Source organism: Miniopterus schreibersii (genome assembly GCF_964146895.1).
Source record: "Miniopterus schreibersii genome assembly, chromosome: 15".
In the NCBI taxonomy this organism is placed as follows: Eukaryota; Metazoa; Chordata; class Mammalia; order Chiroptera; family Miniopteridae; genus Miniopterus; species Miniopterus schreibersii.
Genome location: NC_138115.1, coordinates 20,990,325 through 21,018,276, shown reverse-complemented (window position 1 = coordinate 21,018,276; position 27,952 = coordinate 20,990,325). Strand labels below are relative to the sequence as shown.

The 27,952-nt window shown below is 47.2% G+C and overlaps 1 protein-coding gene across 4 annotated transcripts; it reads right to left on the bottom strand.

The window, feature by feature from the left end:
* Positions 1-50: 50 nt before the first annotated feature.
* On the bottom strand, positions 51-26,825 carry TTLL3 (tubulin tyrosine ligase like 3). Of its 4 annotated transcripts, XR_014000333.1 has the most exons (15): positions 26,330-26,825; positions 26,044-26,135; positions 23,639-23,807; positions 23,403-23,497; positions 22,237-22,365; positions 21,388-21,502; positions 20,559-20,657; positions 19,183-19,378; positions 15,423-15,571; positions 13,389-13,632; positions 11,935-12,370; positions 4,437-4,707; positions 3,777-3,853; positions 3,363-3,589; positions 2,861-3,172 (listed from the first exon to the last, which is right to left on the bottom strand). XR_014000333.1 is itself a non-coding variant. In XM_081159232.1 (13 exons), exons 1-13 carry the CDS (start codon positions 26,730-26,732, stop codon positions 3,108-3,110), a joined length of 2,463 nt encoding a protein of 820 aa, XP_081015358.1. In that variant the 5' UTR covers positions 26,733-26,818; the 3' UTR covers positions 2,861-3,107. The 4 variants fall into 4 exon arrangements, 3 of the variants coding, with proteins under 3 accessions (XP_081015359.1, XP_081015358.1, XP_081015360.1); XM_081159232.1 differs by lacking the exons at positions 3,363-3,589; positions 3,777-3,853 and having other exon boundaries at positions 26,330-26,818; XM_081159234.1 differs by lacking the exons at positions 2,861-3,172; positions 3,777-3,853 and having other exon boundaries at positions 3,256-3,617; positions 4,282-4,707; positions 26,330-26,818.
* Between the last annotated feature and the right edge of the window lie 1,127 nt (positions 26,826-27,952).

Below are 27,952 nucleotides of genomic sequence, written 5' to 3'. Positions count from 1 at the left end.
GTTTGGGGTGGAGCCCCCTAGCATCAATCTCTCTTAAAAGCTTCCTAAGGGGTTCAGTATAGGTTGGAACCACTGCCCTGACAGGAGAATTCTTCCCTTGCTTGTCTTTTAAGTTATACCACATATGTATGCATTCTTAAAATGATTTACAGTGGTACCTTGGTTTTCGAATGTAAACCGTTCCGGAAGACTGTTCGAGTTCTGAAACATTCGACAGTGAGGCCTCAGGATCTTGCCCTCAGCGGGAGCCGTGTGGCGTGTTCGACTTTGGAGGTGTGTTCGAGAACCGAAGCATTTCCTTCCAGGTTTACAGCGTTCCTAAACCCAAACATTCGTGAACAGACACATTCAAAAACCAAGGTACCACTGTATTTTATTTTGCCTAGTTCCCAAATTTCTGTAAGTGGAATCATGTTGTATATATTCTTTTGGTTTTTTTAAAATTTATTTTAAAAAATTTTTAATTTATCTTTATTGTTGAAAGTATTACAGATGTTCCCTTTTTCCCCCATTAATCCCCTCCACCCCACATCCACCCCACTCCCAGGCCTTCCCCATAACAATATCTGTGTCCATGGGTTATGCTTATAGACATGTTCTTTGATTAATCTCTCCCAACCCACTCCTCCACCCCCACTTTCCCTCTGAGATCCTTCAGTCTGTTCCATGCTTCTATGTTTCTGTATCTATTTTGTTCATCAGTTTATTTTGTTACATTCCACATATGAGTGAGATCATGTGGTACTTGTCTTTCTGTGGCTGGTTTATTTGGCTAAGCATAATACTCTCCATGCTGTCCCAAAGGATAAGTGATCCTTTTTTTACAGCTGCATAGTATTCCATGGTGTAATTTTCCCACAGCTTTTTATCCACTCATCTACTGATGGCACTTGAGAAGAGTGTATATTCTGCAGCCTTGGGGTGGAATGTTCTGTAAATGTCAATTAAATCTATCTGATCTAGTGTGACATTTAGGGTCACTGTTTCCTTATTGATTTTTTTGTCTGAAAGTCCTATCCAGTGAAATCAGTAGGGTGTTAAAGTCCCCTACTATGACTGTCTTGCTGTCAATCTCTCCCCTAAAGTCCTCTATAAGTTTTTTTAAAAAATTTAGGTGCTCCTATATTGGGTGCATATATGTTTATCAGGGTTACATGCTCTTGTTCTTGTTGGAGCGATCCCTTTAGTATTATGTAGTGACCTTTCTTGTCTCTCATTATGGTCTTCATTTTGAAGTCTATTTTGTCCGATATGAGTATTGCTACCCCAGCTTTTTTTTTTTTTTCATTTCCATTTGCATGGGAAATTTTTTTCCATCCCTTCACTCTCATCCTGTGTGAGTCTTTTGTTTCGAGGTGGGTCTCTTACAGTATGTATTTTGTGATTTACTCTCACTAAATACTGAAAAATGCATCTGTGTTGTATGGTTTGGAATTTGAATTCCAGTGCTTGAATATACCAGTTTATCCATTCTGTTAATGGACATTTGGGTCATTTGACTGTTACCGCAATGTTGCTGTGAACCTGCTTCTAAGCATTTCCCGGTTGTTATACAAGAATGTCTGGCTCAGAGTATATGTATCTTCATTTGCGTTAATGTATTAGTTTCCTAGGGCTGCCATAGCAAATTACAACCTGAGTGACTTAAAACAACAGTAATTAATTCTCTCACGGTTCTGGAGGCCAAAAGTTTGATATCAAGGTATTGACAAGGCTGTGCTCTCTCTGAAGGTTCTAGGGGAGAATCCTTCCTGGCCTCTTTCAGCTTTTAGTGGCTCCAAGTGTTCCTTGGCTTGTGGCTGCATCACACCAGTCTCTGCCTCCATCTTTACATTGCCTTCTCGTGTTTGTGTGTTTTCTTCTGACTCTTAAAAGGACACTTATCATTGGATTTCCAGGATGATCTCATCTTAAGATCTTTACAAGAGCATTGGCCAGTGTGGCTCAGTGATTAGACTGTCAGCCCATGAACTGAAAGGTCTCAGGTTCCATTCCTGGTCAAGGGCACATGCCTGTATTGCAGGTTTGATCCCCAGCTCCGGTAGGGGTGTGTGCAGGAGGCAACCAATTAATGTGTCTCTGTCACATCAGTTTCTCTCTCTCTCTCTCTCTCTCTCTCTCTCTCTCTCTCTTTCTCTCTCTCTGCCCCTTCCCTCCCTCCCTCCCACTCTCTAAAAAAATCAATGGAAAAAAATATCCTCAAGTGAGGATTAACAAAAAAACAACAAAAAAGATCTTTACAACATACTACATCTACAAAGACCCTTTTACCAAATAAAATCATATTAACAGGTTCTAGGTAGACCTATCTTTGGGTGGGTACCATTCAACCCACCCATTACCACTAAGAAATACCTAACTTTTCAGATTGGTAATAGCTTGTTGGATATTTTATTTTTAGGTGACCTTGGCCCCTTGCTGAGGAAGGGATAGACACACTCCCTCTGGAGAAGGGCTGGGGTTCAGGCAAGGTCCATCCTTCCCCCTATGTGTCATGTTGTAAATCTTGTGCCCATTAGATGTCAGCCCAGCGCCTCCTCTGGTCTTGGGGATTTGGGGGATTCCCAGTGGTCAGCCATTCTGGCAATGTGTCCCAGACATTTGCCCACTGCCCCATTGGGCAAGCCATGTCTCCTCATTCAGACTGTTTCCTTTTCTGTAAAGTAAGGCTTATCCCCCCACCCAAAGATCAGAAAGTTCCTGAACAAGAATCCCCATGTCTGCCACTATGTGGGAATTCTGGACCTTACTTCCTGCAGAAGTTGCTGATGGCTTCTAACTCTTATTCTGGACTTTGGGGTACAGAGCCCCACTGTACCCTCTCTTCACCCTCCAACAGAAACTGAGCCAAGCCAAGAATACTTTACTTGCTCATTTTTATTTGGCACTGCATCTGGCATGGGGGCAATGAGGTTTGAAGCAAGGGCTTCTCTAGCCTCATATCCCCCATACGCCCTAAACCCTGGTGTGCACTGATTAGGGGCAGGGGTTCCGGAAGGCTCAGCGTCTTCATGGGGCATGCTTCAGCCTTGGATCTGTCACAGAGTCTGGCCTTGAACTCGCCTCTGGCCTTGATCTTCCTATGTGTGCTAGGAAGATTTCCGACTTCAAAGGGTAGAGGCCGCAAGGCACCTCCAGGATGGGAACCACGAAGGCGCTTGGGAGCCACAGCCTCGGTGTGAAAGGAGGGGAGAAGGGAAAGAGATGATCAGGAATTTGCCCAGGAAGGAAATTCTGAGGGAAATAAGCCCTCCCCTTGGGGCTCCAGCCAGCCTGGGAGCTGCCCTCTGCCTGTGCCCTCCAGCCCTGACCCCAGCACTCAGCATTGCCCACGAGGGTACGAGTCATAGTTTGAGGCCCACCTTTCTTGGTTTCAGGATGGTGGGTGTCTGCTTGAGTTCAGGGTTAGGTAGGAGGGAAATTAAAACCTTGGCGGTAGGTAGAATCATCAAGGGTTTGCCCGTGGTCAACAGGGCCTTAGAGCCCACCAGCTTGCTGTGCTGCAGTCTGGGGACGCGCCCCTGGGGTCGGAGCACATGGAGAGAAGGCAGCCGGACCTTGGTGTGGAGGCTGGGGAAGTGGTAAGGGGCTGTGGGAGCAAGAGGTGCTGTGAAGGCCTGGGGAGGACCCAAGGCTGACCAGCTCCCCCTCAAGGTGTGTGTGTAGGGTAGGAGGTGGGGGGAGATGAAGGCTGGGGCACATGAAGGCAGATGGAGCCCTCCCAGTTCCTCCTCCAGAGGCCATGGGAAGGACACAAGGTTTGGAGTCCAACAGACCTGGGTCTGCATCCCATCTCTGCCCCTTCTGAGCTGTGCAATCTCTGGAAACTTCCTTAAACTTCCTGATACCTCGGCTGGAAAATGGGGATAATAGCACCTACCTCGCTAGGTTGTGAGGACTAAAGGAGCTGGTTAGGTAGCAACACAGGGTAAACTGTTAAGTGCTGTGCAAATATTAGTTCCTTTTCCCCAGAGGAAACTTTGCAAAGGCAAAGGCAAAACACTGTGGCAGCAAAAACTTGGGCTCTGGAGAGAGATCTACTTGGAACTGAGTCCTGGCATCACTGAAATAACTGCCTCATAGGGAGACTCTTTTGGAGGGAACAGCACTCCCTTGGTTGTGTATTTTTAAAAAATACTTTGTAAGTAGTGGCTTTTACTTGCTATTGGTGGCTCTTTGGTGGGTCTCGGAGTAGGGGGCAAATTCAGGAGGGGCTTGAAGAGCAGGAAGAAATTGCCTTGGGACCCTGGCGTGTTTTGGGGGAATGGTCTTCCCCAGGACCTGGGGGTTCTTCAGACTCAATAGCAATCTGTTCAAAGAGTGGGGTTGCCTATCTCCACTAGCAAAGGTCATGGTGAAAATGCAGCATCCTTGTGCTGGGGGGTCCCACTTCTGGATATTGGGGTGGACCAGAGCTGTAGCACTTTTTGCCTTGCCTTTCTTCCCCTTGCCAGCAACCGATGTGGTGGTAGTGGAGTCTGGCTTCTCGACGTGCACCAGGCTCCTGGCCCCAGAAACCTTCCTAGGAGCTGACATGTGGGTAAGGGTTCCTGCGTTCTTGCCTTCCCCAGAGCCTCGCTGGGTCGGCAGGTAAGGGAGCGCTGTGTGGACCCCTGTCCGCCTGTGACACATCGCCATGGGCTTCTTGATGGTGGAGCCCTCTACTAGGAGCCGGATACCCACATACTGGGGCACCTCCACAGCAGGCTGTGAGGAGAAGAGGAGACAAGGCCTGCTCAGAAAGTGCTGCTGGAACCCTAGGCCCAGAAGGACTCAGGGTGGAGACGGATGGAAACAGTTTCTCGGGCACCTAGTCAGGAGACATTTTTGGGCTGAGAGGCGGGAAGCCTACCTCTGTCCTCTAAGGGGTCTGGCCCTGGAGGCCTGAATCAGTCCCTAGAGAGTCACTGAGCCCCTGGGATTAGTAACCCAGAGGAGTGGGGGAGTCTCGGCCATGCCTCTCTTCCATCTCCTTGCCCTCCTAAGCTGCCCTGGCTCCTGCTAGAGTATGTGTGGCTCCACTCCACAGGCCACTGCCAATGGAAAGCTTCCTGAGTGAGGCTCGATTCTCTGCAGAGGGAACTTGAATTATGACGTCCAGACAGATAAGAGGCTTAAACCTGCCCAGAGCCTCACATGAACCCAGGTCATATGGAAGCAGAAATTAAGAGCTTTAAAGAAGGCATTCTGTGGAGGAGATGAGTAGCAGATATGCAGAGGGAGGCAGAGAAATTGCTCCTGTGCAGTTTCAGTTGCTATAAAGCCAAGCTGTACTTCCTGCAGCTGGCTCCAGGAGAGCTCCCTGTATCTTGCAAAGAACGCTTCTTTTTAACCCAGAGCTAGTTTGAGGTGTTTTCTGTGTCATCAAAGGATCCTGATTAGAATCTATCTAAACAGGGTCATTTGAAGCTGGTTAAAAATCCAGGCATCAGAGTTCCCAGAAAGCCCAGTTGATGAGGAAAAGCTCATCTTTAAAGAGGAAAGAAAGAATTAGAAACTTACCATTTTGTAACTAATACAAAAGGCAAGAATTAAAACTGGATATCAAAACAAGTAGGTGAAAGGATGACAGGAAAATGTGTCGTTTGCGCTGGGCCAAAGTATCACCTAACAAAGTAACTGATCATTGCAAAGGGGAGGATACGGCTTACAATGGAGAGATCTGGTAGCCACCACCTTAACCCCATGGTCAGACTTAGCATCACTAATCACGAGACACTCTGACAGTGTGTGCCTTGTGACACTGTATGCCTTGTGACACTGTATGAGGTACCCAGCATCACCTCCCAAGTGGTCTTGCCAAAAATGTTAACCTGAACCTCATCAAGCTGTATGACCTAACTTCTAGCTTACAGGACATTCAGATAACAGAACAACAGTTAAAAACCACCCCAAAGAAACAATCAGATAAACCCAGAATGTGGGACAGTTCTACAAAACAAACAGCCTGGTCCCTTCAAAAGATCCAAACTGTGGGGAGGGGGGGAGCAGTGGGGCTGTTCTAGACGAAAAGAGATTAAAGAGCATCAAAAAGAATACCTAGCAATAAATTTAACCAAGAAGGTTAAAGATATGTACACTGAAAACTGATGAAATTGAAGACACAAATAAATGGAAAGATGTTTATGGATTGGAAGAATTAATATTGTTAAAGTGTCCATACTACCCAAAGCAATCTACAGATTCAGTGCAATCCCTATCAAAATACCAATGGCATCTTTCACAGAAATAGGAAAAAAAATCCTAAAATTTGTATGGAACCACAAAAGACCCCAATTAGCCAAAGCAATCTTGATAAAGAAGCACATAGCTGCAGGCATGCTTCCCAATTTCACACTTACTACAGAGCTATAGTAATCAAAACAGTATGTTACTGGCATAAAAATAGACACATAGCTCAATGGAACAGAATAGAAAGCCCAGAAATAACCCCGCGGAATGAATTTATGACACGAATACACAATGGGGAAAGGACAGTCTCTTCAATAAATGGATTTGGGAAAACTGGACCCCTATCTTACACCATACAGAAAAATCAACTCAAAATGGATTAAAGATTTCAATGTAAGACCTGAACCCTAGAATTCCTATAAGAATAAATTCCTGGAAGAAAACATGTATTATGCTCCCTGACATAAGTCTTGATGATGATTTTTTAAATTTGACCCTAAAAGCAAAGGCAATGGAAGCAAAATTAAATAAGTGGGACTACATCAAACTAAAAAGCTTCTGGAAAAAACAAGATGGCGCGTAGGTAACAGCTGCACCCGCTGCCTCCTGCAACCACATCAAAATTACAACTAAAATACAGAACCACCATCACTCAGAACCTCCTGAGATCTGGCTGTACAGAAGCCCCACAACCATGGGACTGAAGAAGCATCGAGACTGGTAGGGGCACAGACGCGGGCGGATCGGGGCTGAATTGCAGAGGCGCGGCCGCGGGCCACACCCGGTGCCGAGGTTGAAACCCAGAAGGGAATCTCAGCGGCAGAGTTTTCCCGGAGGAGGGAGGAGGGAGGGGGTCCCAGCCCCACAGCAAGCCCCAGCCCAGGGCTCCAGGGCCAGGAAGAGAGGTCCCCACAACTTCGGGCTGTGAAACGAGCGGGGACTGTCCCTGAGGGAGGCGGCGGGAGCCCCAGGCTTTCCTCTTAAAGGGCCCGGCACGGACTCACTCAGATGCGCTCCCTCTGAGCCCAGCGCCGGGCAGCAGCCTGAAGGGACCTGGGACACTCGGGGAGGAGCTAACTTGCCTGGAATCCAGGAGAGAGGTGGAGGGCGGCTTCCTCCCAGGCAGAAGAGCTGGCAGAGGCCATGGCTCCTTGGCGAGTCCTCCCTGCACACAGCCGGCAGGCAGGCGCCATGTTTGAATCCCCAGCACCTGACTCACACCTTTGGCCCCGCCCCGTGATTCCCGGAGGCCCCGCCCCTCCCCACCTGCAGCTCATCCAGGCCATTTCCAGGGGCTTTTCATGCAAGTGGCTTCTTGGGCCTCATGCTTAGGACTTTCCTAAAATCTCTCAAACAAGCAGCAGCGGCCCCATACAGCTTGATAAGCGGCCCCAGGCCTGGCACTAGCAGCAGCCTGCATTGGCTCATAGCTTGGCCTCTCTTGGACATCGCCAAGCCCAGCACAAGTAGCAGCCAACTATGGTTTGCTGTGTAGCTCAGGCTGGGTGGCCCTGGGCAAGGCACTGGCAGAGGCTGCCTTTGCACCTCCCGGGAGGCCCCAGAGACAGTGCACCTGGTGGTCAGACTTGACCACGCTGGATTACAGCCCTACCACAGCCACGAGTGACACACTCAAGGGGTGCACTTGGTGAACCAAAGCTCCACTGAAGTAAATCCTGCTCCATAGGGGTGTCTCCAGCTCTTTGGCTGTAGTTGCAGCTGGTCCTCACAGCTGATTGGCCTGGGGGTCAGTTCCTCCCAGGGACACCAACAGCAACCAAGGCTCAACTACAAGAGGACAGTGCACACAGCCCACACAGGGGAGCACCTAGAAGGCCCAGCTCAGGTGACTGGGGAGGCTGAGCTACTGGACCCTACAAGGCACCTACTACACAAAGCCACTCTACAAACTCCAGGAGACATAGCAGCTCTACCTAATACATAGAAACAAACACCTGGAAGCAGCCAAAATGGGGAGGCAAAGAAACATGTCACAAAGGAAAGAACAGAAGAAATCTCTAGAAGAGGAACTAAATGAAATAGATCCAAGTAAGCTAACAGAAAGTTCAGAATTTTGGTTATAAGGATGTTTAAGCAGATGGTTAGGGAAATAACTGAGAAAATCAATAACATAATAAAGTACCAATTTGAAATGAAGGCTACACGAACTGAAATGAAGAATAATTTACAGGGAATCAACAGTAGAGGACACTGAGAATCAAATCGGCAATTTGGAACATGAGGAAACAAAAAACACCCAACCAGAAGAGAAAAAAGAAAAAAGAATCCAGAAATATGAAAATAGTATAAGAAGCCTCTGGGACAACTTAAAGAGGCCCAACATTCGTATTATTGGGGTGCCAGAAGAGGCAGAAAGAGACCAAGGAATTGAAAACCTATTTGAAAAAATAATTACAGAAAACTTCCCCTACTTGGGGAAAGAAATCGACTTTCAAGTCCAGGAAGCACGGAGGGTCCCAAACAAGAGGAACCCAAAGAGGCCCACGGCAAGACACATCATAATTAAAATGCCAAAGGTTAAAGACAAAGAGAGAATCTTAAAAGCAGCAAGAGAAAAGCAGTTAGTTACCTACAAGGGAGCACCCATACGACTGTCAGCTGATTTCTCAACAGAAACCTTGCAGGCCAGAAGGGAGTGGCAAGAAATATTCAAAGTGATGAAAAACATGGAACTACAACCAAGATTGCTCTACCCAGCAAAGCTATCATTTAGAATTGAAGGTCAAATAAAGAGCTTCACAGATAAGAAAAAGCTGAAGGAGTTCATCACCACCAGAACAGCACTACAGGAAAAGTTGAAGGGTCTTCTTTAAGAAGAAGCTAATGAACAAAAGAATCTGATGAACTAAATAGATCCAGAGACATTGATGCATGCAACAGACGATCATATTTCAGAGGAAAGAGGGAAGGGGGGTGGAGGGTGGGAAGAGATTAACCAAAGAAGTTATATGCATATATGCATAACCTATGGAGACAGTCAATAACAGGGTGAAGGCCTGGGGAGGGGGTGGGAGCGAAGTGGAGGGGGTCATTTGCGGGGGGAAATGGTATACCTGTAATACTCTCAACAATAAAGATAAATTTAAAAAGTAAAAAAAAATTTAAAAAAATAAAAAGCTTCTGCACAGCAAAGGAAACCATCAACAAAATGAAAAGGCCAACCAAATGGCAGAAAATATTTGCAAATCATATATCTGATAAGTTAGTATCCAAAATATATGAAGAACTCATACAATTCATTAATAAAAACAATCTGATTAAGAAATGGGAAGAGGGTCTAAGTAGACATTTTTCAAAAAAAGACACGGAGAAAGGAAACCCTTGTGCACTGTTGGTGGGAATGTAAATTGGTGCAGCCACTGTGGAAAACAGTATGGAGGTGCCTCAAAAAATTAAACATAGGACTACTATATGATCTAGTAAATTTCACTTATGGGTATTTATTCAAAAGAATCAAAAATGCTAACTCGAAAAAATATATGCATCCTCTTGTTCATGGCGGGATTATTTACAAAACCAAGACATGGAAACAAGCTAAGCGTCCACTGACAGATAAATGGAGAATAAAAATGTGATATATATATATATGTATATTAGCCACAAAAAGAGGGAAATCTTGCCACTTGCAACAACATGGATGCACCTTGAGGGCATTATACTAAGTAAATTAGTCAGACAGAGAAAGACAAATACCATATGATCTCACTTATATATGGAATCTTAAAAAACAACAATAAATTAATATCAAACAAAACAACTTAACTCATTCAGAGAACAGATTAGTGGTTACCAGAGGTGGGAGGATGAGGGGTGAGTGAAATGGGTGAATGTGGTCAAAAGGTTTAAATTTCCAGTTATAAAATAAATAAGTCATGGGGATGTAATGTACAGCATGGTGACTATAGTTAATAATACTGAGCTATTTATTTGAAAGTTGCTAGAACAACAGATCTTAAAAGTTCTCATTGCAAGAAAAAATTTAACTACATGTGATGATGTAGACTTACTGTGGTGATCATTTCACAACATATACAATTATCAAACCATTATGTTGTACACCTGAAATTAATGTAATGGTATATGTCAATTATATCTCAATTTTTAAAAACCACAACAAAATTTCAGAGAGATCTAAGTCATGCCTGATAGGCCCTTATATATTTTTTTAATCCTCACTTGAGGATTTTTCTATTGCTTTTCAGAGAGAGTGGAAGGGGGGGAGACAGAGAGAAAGAGATAGAAACATCAATGTGAGAGAGACACACTGATTGGTTACCTCCCGCTTGCCCACCGACCAGGGCCAGGGATCAAGCCTGCAACCGAGGTATGTGCCCTTGGCTGGATTTGAACCTGGGACCCTTCAGCCTGCAGGCTGATGCTCTAACCACTGAACCAAGCTGATGGGTCCTTTAAAGTAGCTACAAATCTTTTAAACATCCCAAGGGCATATCTGTAGGTCTTACGTTCAGTCTCTAAACCATTTTGAGTTAGCAGAGAGGTCTGCTAACAGCAGGGCTTCTATAATTTTGAGGGTTGTTGTGCTACAGCAGTCTCACAGAATAGAGAAGAGCTCTTAAATGCATGGACATGGATTTTGTGTAATAGAATGGATTAGAAATTGATATATAAGAAACACATGGCCATGGTATGGTAGCTCAGTTGGTTAGAGCATCGTCCTGATAGGCCAATGTTTCGGGTTTGATCCCCAGTCAAGGCACATACAAGACTCAACCAACGAATGCATAAATAAGTGGAACAACAAATTGATGTTTCTCTCTTTCCCCACCCCTTCCTCTCTCTCTCTCAAATCAATAAATAAAAATTAAGAAGAAAAAAAAAACACACAAAGCTTTTAAAAATATCAACTTGAACTAGAAGGAACAAATGTAATATGAAATGAAAGAGGCTTTTGTACCTCCAAATTTCTATGAGCAAGTAACAGACTAAGAACTATTGAGACTGTTCATGGAAGTGGAAGGATGATTCAGGGTTGAACTGAGGTCCCAATGGATGGAAGCAAGAGCCATGGATAACTCCTAGGAGGTAAGAGTGGGTCCTAATAGCAAAACTAGAAACATATGCTAAGGCTGGATTTTGGAATTTCTAGGGACCAGTGATTGCTGTGTACTTCCTACCCTGCCTCTCCTTTTTGGGTAGGAGTGTCTAAAATAACAATAGCAGCAGCTTCCACTGACTCTCACTGTACATCCTGGCACTTTACAGGTGATGCCATTTATCATGAACTGCCTAACAACCTTATTAGGTAATAACAACAATAGCTAATACGTCTGTAGCATTTACTGTGTGCCAAGCAATACTGTAACATGCTTTCAACTTATTTAATTCTCACAACTTTATGAGGTAGGTAGTGTTTTCATTCATGCTTTACAGATGAGGAAACTGAGACTCCCTTACCCCCTAGAGATTAGAAAGTTGTTCAAAGTCACGCAGCTTGTTGTTATTGAGCAGAGACTTGACCCAGGGAGGTTCGGGAATACTATGCTAACACCTCTCTAGAAATATTACCCACACGAATTAACTCATTTCATCCACTCAAGCCCCATGAGAAAGATGGTAGTAGCATCTCCATCTTACAGATGAGGAAACAGATGTACTAAGTCACTGTGGCAGGACCAGGACTTGAACTGGGTCTGCCTGATTGCAGTGCCCTGTGCTTCACTATGGGGCTGCCTGGAAGGGGTGAAGACTCCCTGGGGTCCTGCCTGGGCCCACTCTCCTCACCTGCTTGTAGATGAGCTCAAAGGCTCCCGTGTCACAGTTTCGGTCCAGCCGCCGGTCAATGACCACGCGCAGTGTGTCGGATTGCACGCCAGCACAGAGCCGGGCGGTGACAGACGTGGAGGGCGCCATGGTGGGGCTGGCATTGATCTCGATCAACCAGGGCTGGAAGTTTTCACCAAACACAAAGTCAGCACCATAAAGCTCAAAGCTAGCCTTCCGGCACTGCACGGTGTCCTGGGAGGTCTGCAGAGCATGGATCACTGCGGCCTTCATGCCAGGCACAATGACATTGGCCCAAGCATTTGGGGCCCCCATGTCATGCAGGTGGGCCTGGAACTTCTGGCTCGACCACATGTTGTCTGAGGGCAGCAGCGGATGCCTATGACACGAATTCTCCAGGTGCTTCTGGATGGAGTTGTTGCACAGGTGCACTGAGCTGGGGCAGAGAACAGAAAGCTGAGGTCTGGGCCCCTTTGGCCCTCCCACCCAAACCTGGGGAGGGCAGGCAAACCCTGGAGCCAGCAATGGGCCACCATGGACCATTCAACTTGAGATGGGGTCCTGCTGAGGAAGACAAGGGCGAAGGCCTGGGCCCATGACATTTTTCTAGGGCCAGAACCAGTCTTATCTCAGGACCTCTTCTGAGGGCACTAACTATGGAGAACACAGTGTTAAGTGCTTTGGGCATAGTGTCGGTTAACCCTCCCAATGCCTGGAAGATAAGGTGGGTAAGAGTATGGGCCCTATAGTACTAAGACATGTGCTCAAGTCCTATCTTTACCACCGACTAGTCGTGAGATCTTAGACAAGTCATTTAACCTGAGTGCTCCTTTCACTCCACTGGGTTTTCATAAATGACTAATATGCATGATATGTTTAGCACCTGTCACGTACAAAGCACTCAATAGTTGACAGCTATAATTATGAGTTTCATATTACTGTTTCCATTCTTCAGATGTGGAAACAAGCTTAAGTAGGTTTTCACTTGACAAAAGTCACACAGCTCAGAAGCTGCAGATGGAATTTGAACCCAGGACTCAACCAGGTTTCCACTCATCCCACAAGTTAATGATGCAACTTGCCTTTTTCCTCTCAAATTTCTCCTGACCCCCCCTTACCATTCTCTCCATTCTTTTTTATTTTTCATATCACCTCTTAACCTATTAGATGATTTTACTTATGTCCATTGCTTGTCTGTTTCTCCCTGCTAGACTGTGAACTCATGAGAACTGGACTCTTGTTTTGTTTACTGCTGTGTCCCAAGTGTCTAGAACAGAGAATGGCACAGGGTACACACTCAGTAGACATCCGATGGGTGGAAGGATGCTGGGATGGATGGAGGTCTGCCTGCCTGCAGAATCTGTTTGGAGCCCAGCGTTGCACTGGAATCGCCTGTTCCTTGCCAGCTTCCCAACTAGACCGGGAACTCATGGGAGGTGAGTGGTGGGGCTCACTTGTCCAGGTTCTTCAGAGAGAAAGGCTGCGTGGAAAAGCGGATGTAGCTGTCGCGATAGAACCACACAGTTAGTGGGTTCCAGTCGGTCACCAGGAACCACTGTCTCAGGTCAAACTTGGTGCCAAAGATGAGCAGAGGCCGCTCAATATACTTCTGCACAACCCACTTGCCATCCTTCATCATCATGGGGTTGCCATCCACCAGTTTCAGAATCTCCTCTAGGTGGTCCATGCACATGATGCCTAAGGGGGAAATGGAGTGGTCAGGGACCGAGGCAGGCTCAGGTTGGGAGAAGAGCTGGAGACCACAGACAGCTCACCATAAGCTTTTTCCTCCCCTTCTTTCTTTCTTTCTTTCTTTCAGAGAGGGAGGACAGAAGAGAGAAACATCGATTTGTTGCTCCACTGATTTATGCATCATTGGTTGATTCCTGTATGTGTCCTGACCAGGGCATTGAACCCACAACTTTGGCCTAGAGGGATGGTGCTCTAACTAGCTGAGCTACCTGGCCAGGGCCAAGTAATGTTTTATTTCATGATCTGGGTGCTGTTTCCTCAACTGTGACAATTCATTGACTTGTATACTCACAATGTGAACCCTTTTCAATGAGGTATGTTATATATACATTTCAATTAAGTTTTTCTAAAAATGGAGAGATAATTTTTAAATTTGGTGCTAGGTACATGGGGATTCATTGTGTTATTCTTGGTAGTTTGTGTATTTTAAAAGTGCCTAGGTAAAAAATTTTTTTAAAAGATAAAAAAAAAAAGTAAAAAAGCAGATTTAGATGTACTGAAATAGGGTGATCTTCAAGATCTAAGAAAAAAGAAATATGCAAAGAATAAGTAATATTAATTCATATTGAAAAATATGGAAAAATGAGGCTATAGAATAGTACACATTTGTTTAAAATAAAATAAATCTCTCTCTCTCCAAATGTGTAGAAGGAAGTATAGAAAGAAACACACCAAAGGTTAACAGTAGTTATCTCAGTGTGATCAAGGGTGGCTTTTGCGTTTGTCTTTCTACTTTTCTGTATTGTATAATTTTGTTAATATAATAAACACATATTTTCATACTTGAATAAAACCAACAAAACTATTCCCAAGGTATATAAAAAGAAAGACCAAAATGTTGGTTTTTGAAGTGACATTCCCAAGAGAGTGTCCCACAGTGTCTGGAGCTGTAACAGCTTCACTTGGACATGAACAAATTCATTCAAGGGCAGTATTTGGAGGGATCTGTCGAAAGTCTGTTTTCTACATCTCAGAAGTCCTTAACCAGTTTTTAAAGGCTGGGCTAAGGCACCACTCCAGCTTGCTGGCTCTCCTGTTCAGATTCCATTTACATTGGGCTGAACAGCCAGAGTAATAGCTAAAAATAATAGCGTTTATATAGCAGTTACAATGTAAAAGCACAGGATCTAAGTACTTTACATATATTGTACTCATCTAATCCTGTTGTGTAGGTATTATTGACTTCATTTTACCAATGATGAAAATGAGGCACGAGAGCTTAACTAACTTGCCCAAAGTTTTACAAATAGTTGGAGGCAGAGCTTGGGTTTAAACCCAGGGAGTCTGGCTCCCAGAATCCATACGCTTAACCACTATGCTATATACCTCTCAAGGATGGACTGGTCAAATCCAAGAAGCCTCAGATGACAAGCACCTGCACATGCGTATCACCAGACCTACCTAAGGCATCAACCCAACTCTGAGGGTAGGAGAGGAGAAACTGGCATCGTCACAGCAGCCAACGTTCATGGGATGATTACTCTGTGCCAGGCACCATGCTGAGCTTTAGACACACCATGCCTTGCAATCCTCACCTCATAGGATTATCATCTCTCATAGGTGAGGGAACTGAGGTTTAGAGAGGTGATATAACTTGCTCAAGGTCACATAGCATATTAATAGCAGAGCTGGGAATCAGATATAGGCAGGCTGACTCCAATAGAGCCTGCACTATGACAGCCCTGGCCTCTAGGTGGAGAGGTAGGCTGGTGCAGGAAGCAGGGGCTAACACCCACCTCGACCACGGGACTTGGCTCCTGGCTTCACGATCCAGACGTTGCGGTTTCCTTCCATGTCCATCTGGGGCACCACAGCCTGAAGCTGCTGCAAGATGTCCTCACAACGCTGGACCTGAGCTTTGAGGTGCCTGAGTTCTGCCCCCTCACTGTGGGGAGATGATGGGTCTTGGGCAGGGCTGGGCCTGGGGGCAGCCTGGTGGACAAGGCAAAGGGAGACACAAGCCCCCCTGGCCATGGTCCTACCAGCCTTGGTTATGCCCTCCCCTCCCCTAAAGATCTGGATAGGTCTCTTCCAAACCTCTGTACCCACCCTCAAGCCGCCCCCCAAATTCTAATCTGCCCAGGGCACCATCCCATACTGTTGGAATAGGAAAGGATGGGGAAATTTCACTTATTACCCCCCACACCGCCTCCAAAAACTCCATTTTCTGCCACCTCCCTTTCCATTACATTAAAATAGCCTTTGGCAGAATTTCATCATGCATCTCCTTGCTGGATTTCGCTTCTCTTCCTATCACCTACCACCTGACATCTACGCTGATTTGGTTACGTCTGTCTCTCTCCACTGGAATGTAAGCTCCGTAAGCGCAGGAACATTTTTGTAGCTGTTATTTTCTGTTGTGTTCCCACCCCCAAGCAGTGCATCTGGCACTTATTTGGCATGCCCTAAAAGTTTGCTAAATGAATGGTTGGATAAGCAAGTACTTTGGCAGGAGCTTGCCTCTGTAACTGGTCTGCACAGATTGGGGTTCACGGACAAAGAGACCCTGTTCCCTACAGGACACAAAATGTCCTGAACTAAACCAAGTCACAAAATACCTCAGATGGCTGCCTCACCCGAATTCTCCCATTTCTTCTCTTCTGACTGAGTAGGAAGGAAGCCTCCACTAGATGTTAACCTCCCTTTAACATCTTAGCCTCTCGAATGTCTCCAGCAATGGAGAACTTATCTCTCTTTTAATAGGGAGGCAGCAGCAACCACAGGGGCAGTGCCAGGAACAGGGACGGCCAGATGGAAGAGGCGTAGCAGGGCCTCTTACTCACACCTGAATCCTGACCCTTTCTTTTCCCCGTTTACTGGAAACTTTTCCATGGGCCAGAGCACAAAGAATCTGCTCAGTAAATCTGTGATTTGGCCTGGAAAAGTGTTACATGAGGGTGGCAGGGGCATGTGTAATTTGAAAAAGTATGTTCAACATGACAGTATGACTTTATATTTAGCAAAAAGAAAAAACCACCAGTGACTTAGTGGAAAGTCAACCTTTATAAAAGCCTGGCTGCTGAGTCATGGATTTGTTTCATGAAGTTTAGAAACAGACAACAGCAAGGTGATTACTAGAGGGGAAGGGGAGTAGTGGGGAGACAGAAGAGGACATTGCAGGGGGTGGAGTTGAGAAACAAAGCAGTTAATACTGAATGAATTAATGAATGCTATCTGTACTGAACTCAACACTATGTTATATGATGCAATATTTTATGAAATTCTGACTTTTGAGAGGTTCCTATAGCCCTCTGAAAGTTGTCTTACACCTGGAAATAAATAGGATTTATTCTTTTTACATAATGTTCTAACTCAGTCTCAATAATTCTTAGTTTAAGAAGGGTGACTTTAGCCCTTGGCTCAGCAGCTGAGCATCGACCTAGGATCCAGGAGATCGAAGTTCTATTCCAGATCAGGGCACATGCCCGGGCTGCGGGCTCGATCCCCAGCAGGGGGTGTGCAGGAGGCAGCTGATAAATGACGACTCTCTCATTACTGATGTTTCTGTATCTCTCTCCCCCTCTCCCTTCCTCTCTCTCAAACCAATAAAGATATATTTATTAAAAAAAAAAAAAAAAAAAAGGGTGACTTTACATGTTCCAGTAGCTAAGGTAAAAGGGTCATTTTCATTTTCTGACATTTAAAAAATATATAAATGAATTATTTATCAATGAGGTGGGTTTGCTCAGTATGCCAATCATTCAAAGTTCATTTACTAGTTCTTCAGTCCCCTCTCTCAAATCACTGAATCTGTACCATCCTTTCCTATCACCCCATCCCAGCTGAGGCCCTCATCACTCCTACCTAGCTTGCTGCAAGTCTCCCCACTTGAGCTATGTGTCCCTTGAGGGCAGGAACATATGTCATTTCTGGAGCCTGGCACAATGCTTGGTACACAAGCTGAGCATTCTCCTGCCTTCAGGGCCCTTCTCCTTCCAGTCTCTCCTGCATACCTCTGCTGAATGGAATCTCCCTGCAACAGCTCCGGTCTCATCTTGATGCTCCTTTCCTCTGCTCTAGAACCCTGGCCAGTGTGACTCAATGGTTAGAGTGTCAGCCCACGGATCCAAGGGTCAAGGGTCCGATTCCCGGTCAAGGGCATGTACATGGGTTGCAGGTTCAATCCCCAGCCCCAGTCAGGCCAGTGCAGGAGGCAACCAATCGATGTGTCTCTCTTACATTAATGTTTCTTTCTCTTTCTCTCTCTCTCTCTCTTTCCCCCTCTCTTCCTCCCTTCCACTCCCTCTAAAAAGAAAATCAACGGAAAAAACATCCTTGGGTGAGGGTTAACAGTAACAAAAGAACCCTTTCTCAAAATGGGTTCTGAAAACACAACCCTCAGGATGCTTTGGGGGTGCTAGGGTCATGAAAGTACAGAATATACAGTAAGCCTATAATGTCAATAAATTCTGCAACTAAGTGAAATGACATATAACAGAACCAATTTTACCATAGGCTAATTGATATAAACAAAAGTTAAGTTCCCACAGCATCTCATCGTTATAACAAAACGTTATTTGAAGACCTGCTGTATTGCATATTCTCTCTCTCTCCGAGGTATATACCTCCAATAGGATCTGAAAAACCCTTCACCAAGGAAACCTATTTTATTTATTTATTTATTTATTTATTATTTATTTATTTATTTTAATTTTTAAAATCCTCACCCAAGGATACTTTTCCATTGCTTTTCAGAGAGAGTGGAAGGGAGAGGGAGAGGGGGGAGGGAGGGGGGGAGAGAGGGAGAGAGAGAGAGAAACATCAATGTGAGAGAGACACATTGGTTCCCTCCCACACACACCCCGACCTGGGCTGGGGATCAAGCCTGCAATCGAGGTATGTGCCCTTAGCCAGAACCAAACCCAGAACCCTTCAGTCCACAGCCTGACGCTCTAACCACTGAGAAACCAGCTAGGGCAAGGAAACCTGTTTTAAATAACTTTGTTTAACCCAGTGTTTTCTAAATATAATTAACCACAAAAGCCCTCCCCCTTTCCTCCCCCACAAAATCGATTTACATCCTGTAGAATTATTATCCTAAGAACACATTTTGGAAAACACTGGCCTCTAGGATGAAATCTAAATGACTTAATAGAGTCTTATTTTGTGAGTGAATGCTGAGTCTATGCTGAGCACATAATTGTCCTGCTAATCCTACCTTTGAGGAAAACATTATCTTAAAATCTATTTTCCATCTGCGAAAAGTAAAGCTCAAAAAGATTAATGACATTCCCAAGGTCATAGAGCTTGAGAGTTACAAAGCCAGGACTTAAATTGAGGTCTACAGCACAAACCATGATCTTTGTGACGATGCTATGCCAAGATCCAGGAAGAATGGTTTGAACCCCATATCATGAAGGCACTGGGAGCCCTTGAGAGTTCTTGAGCAGGAGAGTAACAGGGCGAACAAATGTGGGAGGCTTAGGGAGGTAGGGGACTGTAGTAGAGAGGGTTTGTCTCTGACTGACCCCATGCCATGGCTGCAGAAGTACTCACTGGACCACTTGGTAGTAATGCTGGAGAAAGACAGACCAGCCCTCAGGGCTGAGGGACAGCGGGGCCTTCAAGTCCCGGTCAATGTCCTGATGGGCCAAGCTGCTAAGGTGCTCCTCACAGGCACACAGAGCCTCGTCCACAAACTCTGAGGATACCATCAGAGGCTTTTTCTCCTGTTTCTTGGGCTGCTTGTCTCCTGCAGAGGAGGGGCCTGTAACTATCTCACAGGCAATCTGACACATGCCATGGCACCCACGGCTCCAAGGCTTGTCACTTACCTGAGAACTCATCCTAAATACACCTGAGGCCCAGTGCATACCTACATCTCTTACTGCCCTGGGCCTGTCACTTACCTGAGGTTTTATTCTAAATTCACCTGAGACTTTAGTGCTCACCCTTGGCCCCCACTGTCTCAGTACCTGTCACTCACTTGAGGGTCCACCCTAACTGTCCTCAGGGCCTTTCAGCACCTATAGCCCCAAACACACCTGCAGCCTTTCTGCTCCTGGGACCTCTGACACACCTGTGGCCCTTGTGCCCCTGATCCTGGCATATAACAGTCTTCTTTGTACCTGACACACCCAGAGAACAGCAATAGGGAGGTCCCCTCTGGAAGAGACAAGGATTTCCCACCTCCCAATGGAGCTGCCCCTTATGTCCCTGAATACCAGACTGATAGGTTCTGGGTTATAGTACTGGGGCTTTGAGATAGGAGCTAAGTCCAGAGAGGGAAAGGGCAAGCAATGGGCTGGGCCAACAGGGAATGTGACATTCTCTGTGTTTTCCTCCACAAGGCACAATGGGTTCTCAGACCACATGAAACTACACGGTTTCACTGCTCCCTCCTCCACAGAGACCTGAACTCCCCCCAGACAGGACTTAGTCTGTCCTCTTAGTCTGCCCTCCCTAGAGAGCTTGGCCACATGCCAGGCCCATGGGAGGCCTGCATAAGGCAGTGGATCAATTAACAAACAGAAGATAGGTAGACAGGTGGTTGGGACAGAAGAACGGATGTGTGGTGGACAGGACAACAGATAGGTGGTGGTTAGGAAGATGGAAAAGCAGGTGGGTAGGCGGGCATATGGGTCTGTGGAAGCATAGGTAGGAAGGTGGAGGTGTGGACAGATGGATAGGAAATGTCCTGCTGAGAAGACAGGTGAGTGCAGGGGTAGGTGGAGAGAGAGACGGATGAATAGATGCGTGGGCAGGCGAATGTGAAATCGGTGGGTGTGTGGGTGAGTAGGTAGGTAAATGGGTAGATGAGTAGATGGATGGAAGGACAGATGGATGTGGATAATACATAGATAAATGTGCAGGGGGGTAGACATGTGGAAGGATAAGTGGGTGGGGAGTAGAGGGAACCACACAGTACTCACCTGGGGCCTCTTTCTCTTCTGCCTGCACTGAATATGACTTCCATTCGGGCTTTACCACCAGCTTGAGAACGCTGCGGGCGGCTGTCAACCAGAAGTCCTCTGCTCCCAGGGCAGGGGATACTCTGCTCAGTCCCTAGGCTCCTGACCTGTTCTGGTTCCGGAACCTGATCATTACCTGCCCCACTTTGGAACCAGAACCTGACTACCTTCTGACTCTAGAACCTGGGTTAGAACCTGGCTTCGATTTCAACTGTAGAACCAGACCCAGAGTCTGACCTGACTTGGCTCATAGTCTGCCTTCTGTATCTCACCTAGACCCACTGTCTGATTTTTCTCTTCAGTTCCTAAATAGACTTTTGATACTTATTCTAGCCTGAGAACAAAACTTTGGCCAAAAACCTATTTCAGATTTGGAGACTAATTTAAATCTGGCATCTACTCTGAACCCAAATTCTGACCTGAATTTAGAACATGTTCTGGAGTTGGAAACTATTCTGCCTTGGAAGTCCAAAGCCTGGAGCCTCTTCTAGATTAGGAACCCAATCTACCTGTTCTGGATTCCAAACTTAGCCCACTGACCAACTTCTAGAACCTGCTCTAGAATATAAGCTAAGCTACCTAAGATCTTCTGGTGGTCTGTAATGACCAAGCTAGGAGGCTCATGAAGAGGAGACACATTAGGAGAAAATAAGGATTAGGGATGGAGAAGGAATTCTGTTGGGATGGAGAGAATGAGGAGAGAAGCCCTTTGCTCCCCAACGTGAGTGAGGGCTTTAGCCTTCATCCTTCAGCCGGAAGGGTCCAGGCGCAGGTCTGGGCAGCTCCTTACCTATGAAGGCCTTTTTGTCGTCCTCAGCTCCAAGGTGGTAGCAGCGTGGGAAGAATGAGTCAGCATCGGCCTCATCAAACCAGGGCAAATTCCGGAGATTGAGACACAGACCCACCTATGGAGTTAGCTGCTGAGGGGGCAGGGTGGGACTTGCCCAGAGAACCTTCCAGGAGATCCCCACTCTCGGCACAAGCTCAGGCAGCTCAGGGAGACTGCGTGGACATTCTTAGAGCCTCTTGCACACTTGCTAGGCTTGACTCGCTCATATCCATCTCTGTATGTTTGCCCATGAAGCCCCTCTGCTAAGAACACCCCACATCCCTCCTACCCACCCTCTCACATTCTTAAAGACCTGCTTCCTCTGTGAATCCTTCCCAGTCCACACCAAAAGATACACTAGCAGGTCCCAATGATAAGGATTTCATTCTTGCCACAATCCCAGAAGAGAGTTTTACTGGTGTTCTTATTTAAAGGTAAGGAAAATAGGGCTCAGAGAGGTGAAGTCCCTGTTAATAAACCCAGGTAAGATCAAATGGATCCATCGGCCAGATAGCCTCTGCTTAGGAGGTAAAGACCCTCTTGCATAGTCATTGGACTTGGTGTTTATTCTGGCTCCAGATCCCATTTGGATCCTCTATTTTAATGAGTGTCTACACGACATTTCAACCCCAGACGTGCTGCAGGGGTTGGATTTGAACCCAGGACTGTCCGACTCTAAATCCCACTGAATTATATACCAAAACTGTCCTGAGAACTCTCTCTTACTAACAAGGAGAGCAGGGAACTGGGTTGCTGGTCCAAGGGCCGAGAGGTTGGAAGCTGCAATGACCACTCCCCTGGGGAGCCCACCTTTGTGGTAAAGGAGCCAGCCCGGGCATAGTGGTTTATCATTTGTTCCTTGGAGAGGAAGCGACAGTCCAGCACATCCCTCCGAGTGGTCCAGATGAAGTAGGGGATCTCATTCCGAACCATGCGGGACTGGGGAGAGGAAACAGGGCAGGCTGGTGTGGGCAGCACAAGGCTGGAAGAGGCTTCTTCCTGCCCTGCTGAGCAGAGTGAATGGAAAAAGGATACTTCCGAGGTGGCCTCTAGCCCACACATTATCTTTGTGTAAAATAAAAAAGGACAGTTCTTCCTCCAGGGCACACACTTGATAAGCAGGGAGTGGGTGGGCTTGCAGCCTCCTGTGGCCAAGTGCCCCAAGGCAGTGACTAAGCCATAAAGCTGAAAATACCTTGTTCTGGCCTATGACCATCAATGACTTGCTCAGCGGCAGGACAGTAACTCTAAGCTGATGGGCACATAGCATGTGACAAAGGCTCTACATCTCCCTCTCTTTCCCACATCTCTGGGAGGTAAGATTATTAGTAAGCAATACCACCACATGCTAGACCATGCTCTCATTGCTTTCCATGTCAACTCATTTTATTCTCACCACACCCCTATGAGGCAGATGCTAATGTTATCCCCATTTCACAAGTGAGGAAACTGAGGTACAGGGAAGGTAAGTGACTTGTCTAAGAGCTGACAAGGTTGAGCCATATGAAATTGCCAATACTCAACCTTTCCTGACATACAAAAATGGCAATTTGGTATAGTTCAATTTCGTAAGTCATGGTGGAAAGACTCAAAGCCAAGTGTCCTCACCTCAACACACACATACGCTCCACACCATCGTATCAGCCTCTTTCAGAGCTTTTTAAGCCCTTCCTTCCAGCCTTTGCTTGCCAAGGGCAGAGGAAGGAGATGAACTATGTGGTTTTTATTTAGAAGGGGGGATTCCTAGGCATGGAGCTTGTGCCAGCTTTTGATACAAGCTAGCTGAGTTCTGATCCCGGGCCAGCCTTGTCTGAACACCACTGTGTCCCTCACCACTCTGCTGGCCCATCCAGGCTTTAGAGAAGCAATTAGTTTTACTGCAGATGGGGAAATTGAGGCTCAGAGAAGGAAAGGACTTGTCCGGAGTCATCCAGCTGGACTTTAGTGCTCTCCCTGCCAGCCCCTTGGGCCCTCACCATCAGAGCATGTGTTCCATCTAGGTCATCAAATTCCAATACATCATCGTTGAACAGTTGCGGTGGCTGGAACGCCTCGTCCTCATCTTGACCCTCTGCAAATGCAGAGCCCAGGCCTGGTGAGCTCCCTGTCCCTGCCCCAGAGGCCCATGCCAAAGTCTCAGCCCTGGGGCAGTGGAAACCAAAGGAAAGGGACTCAAGAGAGGCAGCTTGTGGAAATGAAGGGAACTGCTCACCATCCTCAGTAGTGTCGCTATCACCCATTACTGAGCTATCCAGATGCTTCTGGGGCGGCAGCAGGGTGGTGCCCGAGGAATGGACCATCTTCTTCTCCACCCAGCCCCTCTGGCGCAAGAGGCACCGGATTACCGGGTAGTGGCCTTGGATCATAAAGATCTTCTTCTGCTGTAAGTGAGAGAATGATACTTGTTCAGTAAGTACCACCCAAGTGCCAGACATAGGGGATGGTGAACCAGACAGTTAGGGGCTCTGCCTTCAGGAAATTGATATCAGAGAGAGGAAGGGAGAAAGAGAGAGAGAAACATCAATGATGAGAGACTCATTGATTGGCTGCTTCCTGCACGCCCCCGACTGGGGATGGAGCCCACAACCTGGGCATGTGCTCTGACCGGGAATCGAACCTCAATCTCCTGGATCCTAGGTCAATGCTCAACAGCTGAGCCACGCCCGGTGGGGAAATAACATGTTTTTAAACAGATGCTATTATCCCCATTTAACTGGTTATGAAATAGAGGCATAGAAAGGTTGAGTAGTTTGGCCACATAGTGGTTAAGTCAAAAAGCAGGGATTTAAATCCAGGCTGGCTGGCTCCAAAAATGGATACTTAATGGGGATCCAGAGAAACTAGAAGTACACACAGAGTCAGGGAAAGTGGAGAAGGAGCCATGAATTGACAGAGCTGGGCAAACGGAAAAGGGAAAAGCATGTGAAAAGGTGTTGAGTCTGGAGAGAGGTCTGAAGGAATTGGAAGGAGGCCAGGGTGAGGGTGGAAATGAGGGGAGAGCTCCTGAGGAGGTAGGTCATAGCTAGACTTTGGAAGGCCCTGCAGGCCTTGGAAAGAGTCTTGAATTTCATATCAACAGCAGTGTAAAGCACTAAAGGTGGAGTGAGGGAGTGCCATGACTGGAGGCTTTATAAGTTTGGCTTGCTGCTGTCTGGGGACTAGATGGAAGAGACATGGATGGAAGTAGGGAGGCCAATTAGAAGGCTACTGTGGTTTGTGCAGGAGGGAAATCATGACAGCTAGTATGAGGGTGGCTACAATGGAGAAGAGGAGAAGGTAATATAGTTGGGACTTACTCTGGAAATAGAGATGACTGGTTTTGCTGATGGGAGTAAATGTGTGGGTGAGTGAACAGAAATATCAGATTTCTGGCTTGAGCAACTAGGAGATAGGGAAGACCAGAGACTAGTGATGACTGGTTTAGTCAGGAAAGTCAAGAGTATGGTTTGGGACATGGAAATGATTGTAAATTCTCTGGATAAAGATGTCAAGTAGGCGGCTGGACCTGCCAAATGTACAGTTAGAGCACAGGCGGGGCAGGAAAGGGCATGTAGGGGGCAGAGCACACTGTCTGGACTCAAAGCCAAGGAGACAGGTGTAGGGAGGGATCCAGGGAACCACTAAAGTCTCAGGCACCTTCAAAGACAACCGAAAAGCAGCAGTCAGGGAGGGAGAAAGGAAAACAAGGGGTGCCCGGCCGGGCGTGGCTCAGTGAATCCTAAGCGTCAACCTAGGATTCAGGTGATCGGGGTTCGATTCCCGGTCAGGGCACATGCCCGGGTTGCAGGCTCGATCAATGACTCCCTCATCATTGATGTTTCTATCTCTCTCTCTCCCTCTCCTTTCCTCTCTGAAATCAATAAAGATATATTAAAAAAAAAAAAGGAAAACAAGGGGTGAGCAGACAGCCAAGAGGAAAGGGTGTGTGGGGCAGCGGTGCAGAATGACACAGGGTGACCAACCAAGATTAGGACAGAAAAGGGGCTGCTCCTGGGAGGTCCCTAGTGACCTTGACTAGAGGGTTCCCCAAAGGAAGTGGGGAAGGGTACAGAAGCAGAGTGGTGGGAGCTGAGAAGTGAATCCCAAGTAAGTAGACAAGTCTGCTAAGTGAAGGGGTATCAAAAATAGGGAGGTCTCTCAGTAAGGGCATGCAGGAGGCAGCTAATCAATGGCTCCCTCTCATCATTGATGTTTCTCTCTCTCTCTTCCTCTCTCTGAAATCAATAAACAAACAAACAAACATTGCCCTAGTTGGTTTGACTCAGTGGTTAGAGTGTCAACCTGCAGACTGAAGAGTCCCAGGTTTGATCCCAGCCAAGGGCACGCACCTCGGTTACAGGTTCGATCCCCGGCCCTGGTTGGGGCTCATGGAAGAGGCAACCAGTTGTGTGTGTGTGTGTGTGTGTGTGTGTGTGTGTGTCCCTCTCTCCCTTCCACTCTCTCTGAAAAGCAATGGAAAAATATCCTTGGGTGAGGATTTAAAAAAAAAAAAGGTATTTGAAGATGGGTGTGGGATCAAGGGGGTTTTGTTTGTTTTTAAGGGTGGAATAAATTACTCCAGGGAAGCAGGTTGAGCCACTCTAGAACCCGCCCCCTCCTCCCCCAAACCCCTCTGACCTTGACAGCTCTCTCCACATGGATCTTGGCGTTTCTGAGCCGGCCCATGTGATGAGACGCCTTGGACAATCCTGGCCAGAGGACCAGGGAACCTGCGGAAAGATTGAGTAGTAGGGGCTCCGCCTAGCGTTTCTCCTGGTCCCAACGCCCACGCTTCTTCTCTTTCCCTACCCTTCATCCGGATGTCTACTGCTCTTCTCCCGACCCCCAGTCCCTCCACCCCAAGTCTTCTCGTCCTCGCCACTACCGCATTGGGCCAGGATGGGCCAATCACAAAGGGCCTCACCGTCCAGCAGCGGGGCATCGTCAAGGGCCGGGGTGTGCCGGGGCCCGAGGTGGCGCAGATCCCTGGCGCCCTGGGCGTGCGTGTAGAGCGATAGCGACTCCAAGGCCCGGCAAAGGCGGCGCGCTGAGGCCTGGCTGCCGCCCAGGCTCTGGCCGTCTGCACGAGCCCCGAAGGGCCGGGCGGAGGCGGGCCCGGGCCATGGCAGCGTCTCTGGAGGCCGATACTCCGAGCGGCGTGCCCAGGACCATGGGACAGGGTAACTGGTGCGTGGTTCGAGCGGCTGCGGCTTCCGCGGCCAGGTGCATACCCGGCCGCCCTCCTGGCCGTACCAGGTGCCGGAGCACCGCTGTGTGACCCTCAGCTCCCCCGCACTCAAGATCAGCGCCGCGCGGGGGCCCTGCATGCGCCCCCCGCCGCGCGCCCGTCCCTGCGCCGCGCACGGCTACCTCTCGCAGGGTGCGCGAGATGGGCCCTCCGTTCTGAGGCTCCGCCCTCTGTTTATTGTCGCCTTGGAAACCATTCCTAGCCAGTCAGGCCGCGGTTGGTTCCGAGGCTCTCCATCGGGCAAACCCTGAGCTTCACCTGCCCCAGACCCTTAATGAGCAGAGCACTGATGGTAGAAGCGCACAGCAACAGGTTGCCAGTTACTATCAGTGCCATGGTTCCTCACGGAGCACTTCCTAGGCCTTCAGTCATTCCAGTGTTTATAGAGGGCCACTGCTAGGCAATGGGCTAGGTGGTCCCTGACCTCATGGAGTTTACAGCCCAGTGGAAAGGAACCAAAAAGTAAGCAACAAAGGTATAAAACAGCTTTAAGTATGGTAAAGGCATACTTTACGTAACATACTTTGCACCTGCAAGGCCTGGCAGATGGGACTAGGAGCATTTGAATGACAGTATATGCAGGAAACAATGATCACTCACAGGACACACTTCTCCCTACCCCATTCAATAATTTGTAAATACAGAAACAGATCGTTTGAGTCAACTGCAGAAAAAAATGTAATTGAAGTTATGCACAGCCCTCAAGACAAGACTAAGCAAGCTTTTTGGAGGTAGTGGCATAGCGGTATCCTTAAGAGTCACAGGTGAGATAAATAAGGCTCAAAGATGTTAAATAATTTGCCTCATCACACAGCAGAGCCAGTACTGGATCTCAGGTCTGACTCCAACGCCCCACTCTTAAACATAAACACTGTTAAACGTAAGTCCATGTTATTGCTCTAAGGGTTGTCTATTGGTCATGGAAATATGGGCAGTTTGAGAGGCACACTGTAGCAGTGACCAGGATCGAGTATCCTGGCCCAAAAAGCCAGCTTTGTGTTGTCACTGGCTAGATCTGCCCATTCAGTGAAGATGGGTCCTCCACCTAGCTGGCCAGCCAACCCCAACCACTCAGATCACCCTCCCCAAAGCCCCACTGGCTGGTGGCTGGGCTTCCCAAAAGGAATGCCCCCAGGAAGCCAGCTGATTGGAAACCATCCAGTGTGTTCTCATCAGGGAACAAAGTTGGTTTTAGGGACTCCAGATATGGGGAGATGGATCCATGACAGGTTTGGCTGGCTCACCCAGGCAATGCCATCCTGTGAGGGCTGACTGAGCACCTCAACTGAGTGAGGGACA

Bases quoted from the DNA above. Each gene is read 5' to 3' on its own strand.
- TTLL3 (XM_081159234.1), bottom strand. From the start codon at position 26,732: ATGCAGGGCCCCCGCGCGGCGCTGATCTTGAGTGCGGGGGAGCTGAGG. The intron at 26,136-26,329 runs GTGAGGCCCTTT...ATCTTTCCGCAG, and splicing joins CGATGCCCCGCTGCTGGACG to GTTCCCTGGTCCTCTGGCCA. The intron at 19,379-20,558 runs GTGAGTACTGTG...CCTCCTCTGCAG, and splicing joins AGAAGAGAAAGAGGCCCCAG to GAGACAAGCAGCCCAAGAAA.